Genomic DNA, 14778 nt, shown 5'->3' with positions numbered 1-14778 from the left:
GAGACTCTGCTGCTATAGGAACATAATTAAGCAGCAGACTCTCTATGTCTCCCTCCCTGATGCAGCTTTAATTTGCCAAGTTTGTGTATATCCAGAAAATACAAGGACTGGCCTTTGCCTTTTTTGTCTAACAGGGATTTTGAGACAAGGCTGCGGAACCAGACCAGACATGCTTTTGCAGCAGTTGCTCTCTTTGTTGCTGATTTATGCTTTGTAATCCCTTCTTTTCTTTCCTTCCCCTGTTCCTGGCCTCCTCCTTCCCATTTTCTCTCCTCTCCCTCTCAAATGCACACAATTGCTTTTGTTTCGTTTGTCTTACACATATCTACATTTTCTCATCTCCTCTTAGGAAGTTCTGACAAGTAACCTGACATATAATAAGACAGGACATGTGTTGGAAAACATACAAAATAGGGTACGGTAGTCATCCTCTCTTTTACAGGCATAATTAGTGTCAGACCGTTTCTAGTTTAAATTTGGCAGACAGAGGAAGTCCAAATTGGAAGCAAGAAAACAAACAAAATTCAGCACAAGCATGCGATGATAATTTGAAGCAGTATTTACTTTAAATTCCTTAGCATACTATCTACAATTCAAAATACTAATTTACACAGTCTCTCAGTGCCACTCAAAATGGCAAATTGAATGGTAAAAAAAGTGTAAAAGGATATCTTGTCAATATATATATATATATATATATATATATATATATATATATATATATATATATATATATATATATATATATATATATATATATATATCAGTGACGTGCGGTGCCATCATGGAAAGAAAAAAAATTTAAAAAGAAAAAAAAAAAATTAAATTGTTACATGTATCCAGTGATTATACTATAAAGTTATTTTCCATTTAACTTCACCAGTTTTAGATTATCTTTATTCAAAATCGCTGAATTTTCACATTTGCCGTTCAAATACTGAGAAGAGACGGTGCGGTGATCAGCAGCCAGTTGAGGCACGTCACTCAGTTGTGCCTCACCATGGATTGCGGACTCGGCTAACTGCTGTCCTGCTGTGCAGTGAGACCGTATTGCTATATGAATTATATTATACATTTCCATAGTTTAGTTAGCTGAGGTATATAATGTACAGTGTATTTTGTCAACAACTGTATGTGTATAACGTATTTCTTGTGCTGAGCAATCATAAAACTGCTGTGAAGACGCACTGTGTGAGGCTCGCGTAATCCCGCCTCCTGGTGCCGGTTAATGCACCTCCGCCGCAGACTGCACCCCCCGACGGGAGCGCCACACCAACCAAAGCCCACACCCAAACCCTCCACGTGCAAGACCGAATCCACCCAAAAAAAGTCACTTAACAAGAAGCCAAAAAGTGCAAAAACAACATTGCTCGCGCCGGAGGAGCCGTGAACGACTGCAGGGACACAACCTTAGGTACACCTGCAGACTGCAGCACGGATTTCATATTTCATTCATTCACAACTCCTCCAACACGAACACCACTGTTCCCGCACTTATAAGTAAAGGTAAGACCATAATAACGTTTTTTTTTATTAAATGTGCTTTTTTGTGTGCTACAGTTTGTATGTGGAAAGTTAAAGTTAAGTTAAAGTACCAATGATTGTCACACACACACTAGGTGTGGTGAAATTTGTCCTCTGCATTTGATCCATCCCCTTGCTCACCCCCTGGGATGTGAGGGGAGCAGTGGGCAGCAGCGGCGCCCGGGAATAATTGTTGGTGATTTAACCCCCAATTCCAACCCTTGATGCTGAGTGCCAAGCAGGGAAGAATGCTGGTATGAGCTTTTAAACATAACCCGTTAACTGCTGCCAATCAAATGGTGAATAAGATACTCTTTAGGGTTCATATGTTTGTAAATCTAACTGTGATGAAGTCAGTGCCTCACCAGTCATGAACCTCACCGCACGTCACTGATATATATATATATATATATATATATATATATATATATGCAACCTCAAAAGGGACAAGCGGTAGAAAATGGATATACACACATATACATATATATTATATATATACACATACATACATATACAGTTGATATATATATATATATATATATATATACATATATATATATATATATATATATATATATATATATATATATATATATATATATATATATATATATCAAAATACCTTTTTTTTTTGATAGTAATAAGAGATCATTTTGAAAGTATTAATTTGCACACATTCTAAAAGACGTAAGACAACGACATTATTTTTCAGCAATCAGCTGCATGCAGCACTAAGATCATATACTGTAGCCAAGGGGAAAAAGAGGTCTTACTCTGTCACGAGACTTGGCTGAGGGAAGTGTGTGATGTTAGTGGCTTTGAAAAGTGGAGCTAGGGCAAATTATATCCAACAAAAAGTGTAAAATGTTCATAGTAAACTTAAAGACATGTCAGAAATAAGTTTATGGTATGGTACGTTTAAATGTTGTCCTGTTTTTAGTGTAGAGTACACAATGATTTTCTTTGTGTAACATGCATCTGTATTATGCGACCTATGGAGAAATGGCGTCATGCAATTCCGGATGTGTCTTTCCCAACATATATCATGAGTGCATCAATATAGTGATGTTCAAAGATGAACCTTTGTGCATGTAACATATACAACAATAACTTTAATAATGATAACATACATATTGACTTTAAATCTATGAGCAAAATTATATTTGTAAAATAATATTGGCAGTATGTATTACAGAGTAACATACTGTACAGCAGGAAGGAACTTCATATGGCCCCATTTATCATGGTTTACCTGGCACACGAAGCGTGACAAATTGAGCAGAGCACTATCCACTTTAGCCGCCAGATGGCGGTAGAGTGTTGGATATCTTAAAATGTGTTTTGTGGCATTTTAACCAGTTGCTATGTAAAGTGGCGCTTTCCATAATTTTTAGCAGACTGCATTGCAAAATGAATAACCTTTTAATGCATTTAATAAAGTAAAATACAAATAAGGCAACAAGAGAAATATCCTACACTTCTCTTTTGTAAAGTAAATCTGAACAGCCGACATGGGCATCTACATCAACTATATGATTTGCCTGAGAAGCTGGACAGGACAAAAAAAAAAAAAAAAAAAAAAAAAGAATAACCCCCCTTCTCCTCTCACACAAGAGCCACACAGGAATGGGGCCATATGAATTCCTTCCCTACTATACATGGAGCATGTCATCTGAACCAGTTCTGTCATGTTCAATCCCTAACAAAAAAAATATATTTCGATCAAAAATAACCTGATGTCTTCACATCTCACTTACTAGCAATCTAACATTTTAACATGACAAAAGTAGTAATTTGATTTATATCGTGATCCATATCGATATCGACTGATATGAAAAACAATATTTTGTTATGTTTTTCGCATATCGCCCAGCTCTACGTCCGAGCACTATTTTTTAATATGTTCTCTCACCTGCTAGCCAACTTAAACAGATGTGTAAATAAATGTGTTTTCCTGTGTTGCTTGTTTCAAAGCTTTATTATTACGCAGTAAAAATTGGGGCCACTTTGGTGTCATGGTCAACTACTTGCCAATGATAACACAGCATAAATTGCCTACCTGTAATCACCCCTTTCGGTCTTTAATATTACTCGTATAAGGAGCGCCGTAAAAATGACTGTGCCGTCGGCGGTCTTGTCTTGTCTCCCTGTAACGTATGTCTGCTCTTAGTGGGACTGTGCCGAAAATATACTTTTCAGTTCTTATGTGTCTTGTGCATGTTAAGAATTGACAATAAATCATCTTGAAACTTGAATCTGTAACACGGCTGGTTATATAGCGGACAGCAGTCTAGTGAGTAACATAATAGAGTCTTCCTGCCACAATAGTTCGGCTCCAATATAAACTTGAATAGCAAGGTCGTTTTAGAAATACAGTTGTAAATCTGCCACGATGACAGTGTTCCAAGCATTGCTAAATTAGCAATTATCTCTATGGGTTTTTGAATGGATGCGGCCGCAACAAATACATACATGCTGAATCACCGCAGAATAAAAGTTCAGCAGAAACAAAGTATGATTGTATTCATGAGGTAAGTCAGTCCATCAGAGTAGAACAAGCAAACACCTGGGGCCTCATGTACAACGAGTTGGGTGGCCATCCTACTAAATATGGACGTAAGATCAAATCCAAAAAGTGGCCTACTCCAGTAAAAATTCAGATGTATGAAAGTGTTGACACGCACAAATCCAAACACAATTCTTTGTTATATTGTAATCTACTTGAAATCGACTGCGGTTCTGTGCGTGGTTTGGCACGCCCAGACCATGCCCAGGCCACACCCCCTTATTAATACGCATATCATATTAAAAGTTTGGTGTGTAATAGTTCATATGCCTCTGATGGGCACATGAGTCAGTCTGAGGAGTTGAAGATGGCACTTTTTTTTAATCTGTGAACTGTTAAACTGTTTATGTGTGTTGCCAAATCATCCACACCGTAGAAATGTGCATACCACATCCTTGAAGTTGCCGTGAGGCATCGCACATTTCCACGTCAACGTCAAATTTTGATACATCTCAACTTTGCCGTAAAAAGGGCGTACGGCAGGTTTTTGTGCGTAAGCCAGCTTGTTACACGCGGCCCCTGCAGAGCACGATGACCACGTTGATGATCAGCTACTGAAGTGACCGGTCGTCATATTCATGTGGCCCCCCTTTATTGTTGTGGCCCTAAAAAAACGCATAGAGTGTTTATGCCAGGGGCTGGTCCTGGTTACAAGACTTATTTTTATGGTTGTGATATATCAGATCTGGCCTTAGCAAAGGTCTGTACATTTCTAAACACCTGCAGAGTCTTTTTCCAGCCAGCAGGGTGTAGACCAGGGGTGTCAAACTCATTTTAGCTCAGGGGCCGCGTGGAGGAAAATCTATTCCCAGGTGTGCCGGAATGGTAAAATCATGGCATGATAACTTAAAAATAAAGACAACTCCAGGTTGTTTTCTTTGTTTTACTTTGGCCAAAAATAGAATGAGCACATTCTGAAAACGTACAAATCACAGATAAACCTCTGGACAAAACACTTGAAGTTTGTTGAAAATTCTGAGGAAATTGGTGCAGTTTAAAAAACACATGGTTTTTGTCTCAGTGTATCTACAAAGCCAGGATTAAACTTTAAGCCACAGTCCTTCTGGGATTGGACAAAAAACACAACATGTAAAGCGCTTTGAGTACGTTGAAGGTAGAAAAGCGCATTTACCATAACTCTTCTAGGTATCAAATACCTCCTTTGTCATGTCCGCGTATCAATCCAGTGCTAACTCAACAAACCGTAAAAAACGGAGGTAAAAACTATTCAAAAGGGTCAAGTTTTCTCATTTTTGACAGAGACATGATTACGGGGTACAAAGGGTGCCAAATAATGTGTTCAAAGAAGAAGACATAAAACGGCAGGTTTTAAGTTTCATTTGGGTCGAGGGAGAGGAGCCGCAGCCACGCTTTACTTTGAACCTCTTGCTAGTCCTAACAGAATTGCTATTGTGACATCCAGTGGACACATTTAGAACAGCAGTTTCTGTAACACTTTAGTATGGAGAACATATTCACCATTAATTAGTTGCTTATTAAAGTAACAAAGACTTAATTCAGAGTTATTTGGACACTAGGGGAACGTATAAGGATTAGGGTTAGGGTTACTAATAAGCAATAATTCTGAGGTTATTGAGGGAAGACTCTTAGTTAATGGCTTACTGGTTGTATAATAAGGCCATGCAGAATTAGGCATTAATAACTACTTAATAATGACTAATTAAGAGCCAATATGTTACTAATTTGCATGTTAATAAGCAACTAATTAATGGTGAATATGTGTTCCCCATACAAAAGTGTTACCGCTGTTTCTTTCATTCCAAAAAAATGCAGCTCATTTTAACACTTGGCAAACTCATCACGGGGGCCGGGTAAAACTTGTCAGGCCCGCGGCCCGTAGGTTCAACACCTCTAGTGTAGACCTATAATACATATCACAAGGCTCAGCAACATTGAGTCTTTCAAGCCGATACGCAGAGGTCAGACGTGGGCTGATTCAACAATAAAGAAGCCAGCCTGAGGGCAACATCTTTTTATGTCTGTCATATTTAGCAGTAATCTTAAAGTCATATTTTTTATCCTCTTGTTTGATCAGTATACCATGTCATTTGCGGTTTGGGATGCAATTTAACAAACTCTACAGAGCTGTCAAAAAAGTAATGTCTTATTGACCTTAAAAAATGTGCAGTATGAAAACAACATTTATAATGCAAAACATGCATTATAAATGATTATAGTATTATGCAAAACAATAACATATACCCTCAATATTTATTATTTACTTTTTACTTTTGAAATTTGATCTCAATTCTGTACACTGCTGCTGGAATTTTTCAATTTTTATTTTCCTGAGGGAACTCTCCTGAAGGAATCAATAAAGTACTATCTATGTATCTATCTATCTATCTATCTATCCATCTATCTATCTATCTATAATTAAACAAATAATAATAAAATATGCACTTACTGTAGGTTGCATAACATACTGTTGATGTGGCATCCAAGATGTACTCTGGACCTGTGGAGAGATGACATAAATAAAGATTAAGGACTAAGTGATGGACACAATACATTTTTTCAGGTGGGCTGTTGGATAAAAAACGCCAAGAAAGAAGGAGGGGATGGCAAGAGGATACAGATGGGGGTTGGTGGAGGGTGTCACATACAAACCCCGTTTCCATATGAGTTGGGAAATTTTGTTAGATGTAAATATAAACGGAATACAATGATTTGCAAATCCTTTTCAACCCATATTCAATTGAATGCACTACAAAGACAAGATATTTGATGTTCAAACTCATAAACTTTATTTATTTTTTGCAAATAATTAACTTAGAATTTCATGGCTGCAACACGTGCCAAAGTAGTTGGGAAAGGGCATGTTCACCACTGTGTTACATGGCCTTTCCTTTTAACAACACCAAGTAAACGTTTGGTATCTGAGGAGACACATTTTTTAAGCTTCTCAGGTGGAATTATTTCCCATTCTTGCTTGATGTACAGCTTAAGTTGTTCAACAGTCCGGGGGTCTCCGTTGTGGTATTTTAGGCTTCATAATGCGCCACACATTTTCAATGGGAGACAGGTCTGGACTACAGGCAGGCCAGACTAGTACTCGCACTCTTTTACTATGAAGCCACGTTGATGTAACACGTGGCTTGGCATTGTCTTGCTGAAATAAGCAGGGGCGTCCATGGTAACGTTGCTTGGATGGCAACATATGTTGCTCCAAAACCTGTAAGTACCTTTCAGCATTAATGGCGCCTTCACAGATGTGTAAGTTACCCATGTCTTGGGCACTAATACACCCCCATACCATCACAGATGCTGGCTTTTCAACTTTGCACCTATAACAATCCGGATGGTTCTTTTCCTCTTTGGTCCGGAGGACACGACGTCCACAGTTTCCAAAAACAATTTGAAATGTGGACTCGTCAGACCACAGAACACTTTTCCACTTTGTATCAGTCCATCTTAGATGAGCTCAGGCTCAGCGAAGCCGACTGCGTTTCTGGGTGTGTTGATAAACGGTTTTTGCCTTGCATAGGAGAGTTTTAACTTGCACTTACAGATGTAGCGACCAATTGTAGTTACTGACAGTGGGTTTCTGAAGTGTTCCTGAGCACATGTGGTGATATCCTTTACACACTGATGTCACTTGTTGATGCAGTACAGCCTGAGGGATCGAAGGTCATGGGCTTAGCTGCTTGCGTGCAGTGATTTCTCCAGATTCTCTAAACCCTTTGATGATATTACGGACCGTAGATGGTGAAATCCCTAAATTCCTTGCAATAGCTGGTTGAGAAAGGTTTTTCTTAAACTGTTCAACAATTTGCTCACACATTTGTTTACAAAGTGGTGACCCTCGTCCCATCCTTTTTTGTGAATGACTGAGCATTTCATGGAATCTACTTTTATACCCAATCATGGCACCCACCTGTTCCCAATTCGCCTGTTCACCTGTGGGATGTTCCAAATAAGTGTTTGATGAGCATTCCTCAACTTTATCAGTATTTATTGCCACCTTTCCCAACTTCTTTGTCACGTGTTGCTGGCATCAAATTCTAAAGTTAATGATTATTTGCAAAAAAAAAAAGTTTATTAGTTTGAACATCAAATATGTTGTCTTTGTAGCATATTCAACTGAATATGGGTTGAAAATGATTTGCAAATCATTGTATTCTGTTTATATTTACATCTAACACAATTTCCCGACTCATATGGAAACGGGGTTTGTAGATGATCATTGTGTGTGGGTAGAAATGGTGGAAGGAGGAAATAAAAAGGGACAATTGGAAGGACAGAAACGGAGAGAAAATGACCAAAGAAGAAAAAAAAAGGAGAGAAAATGAATCATTAACCCGAGCCTCCACAGACACATTGCAGAGCCTCAGTCCCTGCGGCAGTGTGTCTTGAAGAATACTACAGCTGCAACCGAGGGTCCACTGCGCTATGTTGTAATTATAAGAGGATATGGAGACCACAGAGAGCCATACAGTCTAATAATTACTGTTTCACACTACAGGTTTCATCATCAAAGCCCGTCTTAAAACTTAAATCACCACTTTCATCTTTTAGCTGTCTACTCCCCAACTATAACATAACAAGTAAAATGTAAAATGACATCTTTGTTACATGTAATATATACTGTACTCCTGATGTATACTGTAAATAAAACTACCTACAGTATATGACTGTCTTGGTTTTCTGTGAACATTTTTTAAGAGCACAACCTACGAAACGTAGTGAAGAGCTGAAACATCGGCCAGATAGCTTTGTATATGTATAATAATATTTTACTTTTAATGAGGGTGTGGGTCAACATTGGTTGGAATATTATTTGCCTCCTCATGTACTTTCTCTTCAAAGAATGGAGAGTTGCAATTTTTCACAAAGGATGACTGATGTTTAAAAAAGAAAACAAATCAGTTTGAGAAAAGAAGGCTCAAAGGCTAAATCAATTTCTAAAAGAAGCAACTTTGAAAGGAACTGCTATCATTCTCACATGGGAACTGATTTGGCGGATTTGGGCCGGGCAACAAAAGCACCCAACATAGGAGAGCCGAAATGTAGTTACTTAAGTTTAACTAGTGCAAAAACTTTAATAAAACACATGGATTAGTTATTAGCTATGATAAGTACTCAGGCCCACCCCTGCAAAATTGGAACCCTAAGTAGAATTTTTTTCGGAGGCCCCCCATTGCAAAATCTTTTGCACTTTTTGTTATTATGTGAAATTATTTTTTTTTTAAACTTTTTTTAATTAAACTTGAATTTAATTTGATGCATGTTTTGTACTAAAATGAATTAATGGGAAGTAAATTGTTCTATGTTTGCTTTGGAGTGCATTCGAGCGGTAGGTGGGGTACACCCTGGACAAGTCGCCACCTGATCACAGGGCCAACACAGATAGACAGACAACATTCACACTCACATTCACACACTAGGGCCAATTTAGTGTTGCCAATCAGCCTATCCCCAGGTGCATGTCCTTGGAGGTGGAAGGAAGCCGGAGTACCCGGAAGAAACCCATGCAGTCACGGGGAGAAAATGCAAACTCCACACAGAGCCCAGGATTGAACCCAGGACCTTCGTATTGTGAGGCACATGCACTAACCCCTGATCCACCATGCTGCCCTGCAAAGTAACACATTTAGCATAATTAAAACATAAATTTGCAAGTCGACCGTGGAATATACAGGGGAATTTCCAACTATATAATTATCAGTACCAGCAGGATGGGGCTAGGAATGAGTTTGCAGTAAAATTTCATATGCGGTGACATGTCATGACTGACATTTTGCATGCACTTCTTCATACAAAAGAGAGCCCTACCTGCCCCCGGATCACGAGATGGTCTCTGTCATCCTTTACTTGTACATCCAGTGTACAAACACCACTCACTAAATTAAGGATGTGTCCTGTGTAACAGTTTCAGTCAGATGTTTCTGTGGTTCACTTCAAACATATAGGCCATACGTTTGGCCGTACATCTTTACCATTGTCCCACAATTGTGGGTAAACTACAAGAAGTACATTAGGAGTATTTGACTTTGAAGCTAGCGACTCGGCGGTCATAGTTACATGACCCAGTTTGTTTCCAGTCTAAAGAAAGGCAGCAGACCTCGAACTTCTCTGGGTTGTAACACCATTTATCATTTGAGATCAGGAGTGGATATTCTTCTCCCTCAGTTTCTCCTATCAAGGGTCACCATAGCGACTCATATTTCTCCTTTGCGCCATTTTTGCAACTCAGTTTTTTATACCGCATACCCTTCTGAGAGCAACCCTCCTATTTATGTGGACTTGGGGCCAAGTAAAGCTCCCCAGTGACTGCTGGGTGTGGAGACATTGGCTAGGAACCAAAAGCATGCTTTTGTGGAAGGTAGCTGTATTGCGAACCGAAATTCTACAAGTAGTATGGATCTGTTAAGAACTCCAAATGATAAAGTGTCCAGTCAGTTTGGACATTAATGTGATAGCAAAAATGTTAGAACCAGCTTCGTATAGAATTCAGAATTTAAGTTGAATTAATTTGAATAATTTAAATGGAATTGAAGTGGTTCCCCCCCACAGGATGTTGAATTGGATTTGAAATTATTTAAATTCACTTCAATTTAGAATGATTTCTTAAGCCATACCATACCAGACCAACTTTATTTTTAAAGCCCTTTACAAACAACCAAGTAACAGGAATCATTTGTCACATTCAACAAAGGCTTTGACTTAGAGGGGCTCTTTGCATCATTTACATGAATGCCCAGAGAGCATTATATCTAACCAAGTACGTTTACATGCGCACTAAACTTTGTATATTGTCTACTAATGTTAACGATTTGGCTGGCGAACCTTAGCTATCACTAAATGTATAGCAGGCCCATCGTAACAACAAGACAAGACAAGCGAGCCAGTGGTATTCTTGTTATATTTTGTGGTTTGAAAAATGCAACTGTGAGAACGTTGAAAACAGCCCCTTTAACACTAATCATACTTAACAAGCACTCAAATTAAACAGAACATCGCTCCATTTTGAATACCGTATTTTTCGGACTATAAGTCGCATTTTTTTTCATAGTTTGGCCGGGCTCCAGTGCGACTTATATATGTTTTTTTCCTTTTTTATTATGCATTTTCGACAAGTGCGACTTATACTCTGGTGCGACTTATACTCCGAAAAATGCGGTACTTAAATAAAATAAAGCATTCTGAGAAATGCAATATTTTTCTACCATTTTTTCATAATTTGAAAGTAGCAATAGTCATGACTTTTATTTTTATATCTACAAATTGAGTAAAATGCTAAAAGTTAGCCATAATGGTGTGTTACATTTACCTCGGAAGTTGGAAGTTGGAGCTGGGAGTGACGTCACATCCACAGAGCTATTTTTGTGCTTGCCTTGTTTAAATACAAACAACTTCTGAACAAATATGGGGGCCTTCCGCAACCTACACGATGAAATGATATGAACAATAGTTATATAGCGCTTTTTCACAACTGTCTCAAAGCGTTCTACAATGAGAAACCCATACATTGAAGCTTGGTGGTTGGCTCATTTATATCAGTGTGGGTTGCAAGGTGGGTGCAGTGTCTTGCCAAGGGACACAAAGGCAGTGAGCAGGTTGGCGGAAGCTAGAATCGAACCAGGAACCCTCAAGTTTCTGGACGGTTTCTCTACACGGTGAACCATGATATGATGTATCAAAAGGGAACACAAAGACACCATTGCTAGCAAGGTAGTACGTTTACCCCATGAAAAAAGGTAATTTGCACTACACTAACATTTCCATGTAAATAATGATATATAATGATATATAAATATCAGACAATACAACGTATATGGCTGATTTAGTGTGACACAAACAAGTCAGAAGTGTTAGAAAACTGCCTTTACAGAAGCTTCTATTATTGTTAACACTCAAAGCTGCTATCTTTGAAAGCCAAATCGGAAGACTCTCCAACTTTCCGAGTAGAAAATCCAACCTCAGGGGTTGTTCCATTTGATACTTCCGACTAGAAACTCAGAAATTCCGACTTTCCAGTACAAATTGAATGCATCATAAGTACACAGTGTACTGTGACTGCCTGATTTACTGAGCTATCCGATCCATTTGCACATGCGCCACAAGTCACTAACTTCTAGTATCTACTTGACCACAGTTTTTCCAAAATGTAGGCGTTAGACAATCTTTTTAAAAACAACTGTTTGCAAAAGTATTAACTAATAATCTAAAATAATCAACATCTACACTTTAAACATTAAAGCCAATTTTGTCCATCCATATTGTTCATAACTAATTTTAAGCTACAGTTTTCATCATAGCTTTGGCTCCAGGTGACATATTTGTGGTTACATTGGCTTACATTGTGCCCTAATAATTTAATTGCTAAATTAATGAAAATTAGTTGGCCGTCACCCAGCCACTAAAACAAGACCAATATGTTGAAATATATTGTCACATCCTGGGTAATTCCTCTAAGTCAGAACTGGGCTTCAGTGTGCCGAAACCACAGGTTTGTGTTGTTCTGCAAAAATGTGGTCAACATTCGTAGTTATGGTCATTAGCTTTGTTCAAATCAAATCAAATCAACTTTATTTATAAAGCACATTTGAAATTTACCACAGGGGTAGCCAAAGTGCTGTACAATGGGCAGGTTAAAAGATAATACGAGTACCGAGCAAACACAACACAACACGATAAAAAATAAATAAATAAAATAGAATAAATAAAAACATAAAAACAGGTTCACAGCAGGTGTATTATGGGGCACCATTGCAGGATGGATATCACTCAGTGTTTAAAGCCATGGAATAAAAGTATGTTTTTAAGAGAGATTTAAAAACAGGAAGAGAGGAGGCTTGTCTAATACTCAGAGGTAGGTCGTTCCAGAGCTTGGGAGCAGCAACGGCGAAAGCTCTGTCACCTCTAAGCTTCAGCCTTGTGTCAGGGACCGTCAACAGCAGCTGATCGGCTGATCTTAAGGATTGGGTGGGGCAGTAAGTCTGAAGGAGGTCGGAGAGATAGGTTGGCGCGAGGTTGTTTAGACATTTAAAAACAAATAAAAGGAGTTTAAAATTGATTCGATAACGCACAGGGAGCCAGTGAAGGGACGCTAATATAGGGGTGATGTGCTCACGTCTGCGGGTCTGTGTTAGCAGACGAGCAGCTATTACATTTCATCTTGTTAGAAATGCATGTCTTGCATTGCTCAAACCAAACCTATGGTATTAATGTCGAAGATGAAGTGCACCTTGAACCAAGAAAATTAATCTCCACTTTGCCTGGTCTCAGTGAGCCTGATGTGCTGTGCCGAATGTCCAATGCCACGTCTCTCTGTTGTTTGTTGACATCACTCACGGCAAAGTTTCACCAATGTGGAGATGTGTTATTGACAAGGTGTACAGCGTTAAAGATGAAGTGCATCAAAAAGTTGTTTAAACAAAAGTTAGTCAACCTGAGATTGTCGCAGTGAAGATACACTAGCGCCAAGATTAGCCGGTTGTGTTGTTTAGAAGTGTTCACCTTTAAAACAGAAAACAGAAGTCCCGCTATCATTATTGATCGGCACAATATAATTATAGAAAATAAGACAAATACTGCACTGTAATACATGAATACAACTTAATTTAAGCATGCGCAAACTGATCGGACGGCTCGGTAAATCTGGCAGTGACGTGCAGAATATCCTGATAAAATTTAACTTTTTGACTTTGGAACAGTTTTAATTGGTTGACAAATGTGTGAATCCAGTAGTTTCTTTCTGGAATACATCAAAATAATCAATTCGAATTTCATGGTATTTCAATTCTACTTTTTTCAATTTTAATTGAAATTGCAATTCTACTTTCTGTTTGCAACTTAAATTCAGTTCGATGGAATTGGAATTCAAGAGAGATTCTCAATTACATTTCTGAATTTTGCACAAGTCTGGTTATGTCCCGAATATGTGAGCAAACTGGTATTTCCCCAAGTTTATGATGCAAAAACAAGCATTATTTCAAAGGGATCATACCATGATTTGTGACTTCTTTGTGGTCTGCATAACATGTAATGGTGGTGCTTCACTCCAAATTTGCCACTTTCTGACCGTGTCTTTAGAATGCGCCATTTTGTGGGCGATCTTATTTACTTGCCGGAGCTCTCCTCCAGGCCAAGCCCCCTTGTACTGCGTACTCACCCCGTCAGCCATGTTATAGTTTTTAGTGCTTCCATATCGAGTCGACTGACAGCACTATGTGCTACTTTGTATTAGAAATGGCAACAGCAGAGGATTTTTGCATGCATGTGCATGTACGAGCCAGTCTTCCCCACAACAGGAGGATAGAAAAAAATAAGGAATTTATTGACAACAACTTTAGATTACAGCTAAATAAAAATGGCGGACCCGTGCAATGGTCTTCCAGTAATCCTCTACCATATATAGAAATATACACTGACAAGGGTTAAGACAAAATACGTCACTTAAGTCTCAAGTTCTAAACAGTTCGTTTGGAGCAAGTTTGGAAGACGGCAAGATTGTTTTATAAATATCTCTCGGCCATGCCTCTGTTGTTTGAGTTCACATGTCCAGGACTTATGGGGATACCAAAAACACAAAACAGGTACCAACAGGTAAGAAAATTGGGATTTGTATATTAGGACTGTACGCTGGTGTACTCACCTACTAGTTACTTGAGATTACATAATTCAAGATAGCTCTGCCAGTTTGTGTAAATGTTTTAAAACCT

At 38.5% G+C, this 14778-nt stretch overlaps 1 protein-coding gene across 2 annotated transcripts in view; it reads right to left on the bottom strand.

Annotated features, from left to right (window-relative positions):
* The window catches only part of LOC133597907 (RNA-binding motif, single-stranded-interacting protein 3-like), a 379536-nt gene that overhangs the window by 32205 nt on the left and 332553 nt on the right, over nt 1-14778 (bottom strand). For both annotated transcript variants that reach the window (XR_009814684.1, XM_061950903.1), the window contains exon 10: nt 6519-6569. Coding sequence is in view for 1 of the 2 variants with exons in the window: in XM_061950903.1 (XP_061806887.1) it covers nt 6519-6569 (51 nt within the window). In the remaining variant the exon portion in view is untranslated. The remainder of the gene's footprint in view (nt 1-6518; nt 6570-14778) is intronic.

This window comes from Nerophis lumbriciformis, linkage group LG04, assembly GCF_033978685.3.
Source record: "Nerophis lumbriciformis linkage group LG04, RoL_Nlum_v2.1, whole genome shotgun sequence".
Lineage (NCBI taxonomy): Eukaryota > Metazoa > Chordata > Actinopteri > Syngnathiformes > Syngnathidae > Nerophis > Nerophis lumbriciformis.
Note: the sequence above shows the minus strand (reverse complement) of the source record. Positions and strands in the feature narration are given on the sequence as shown.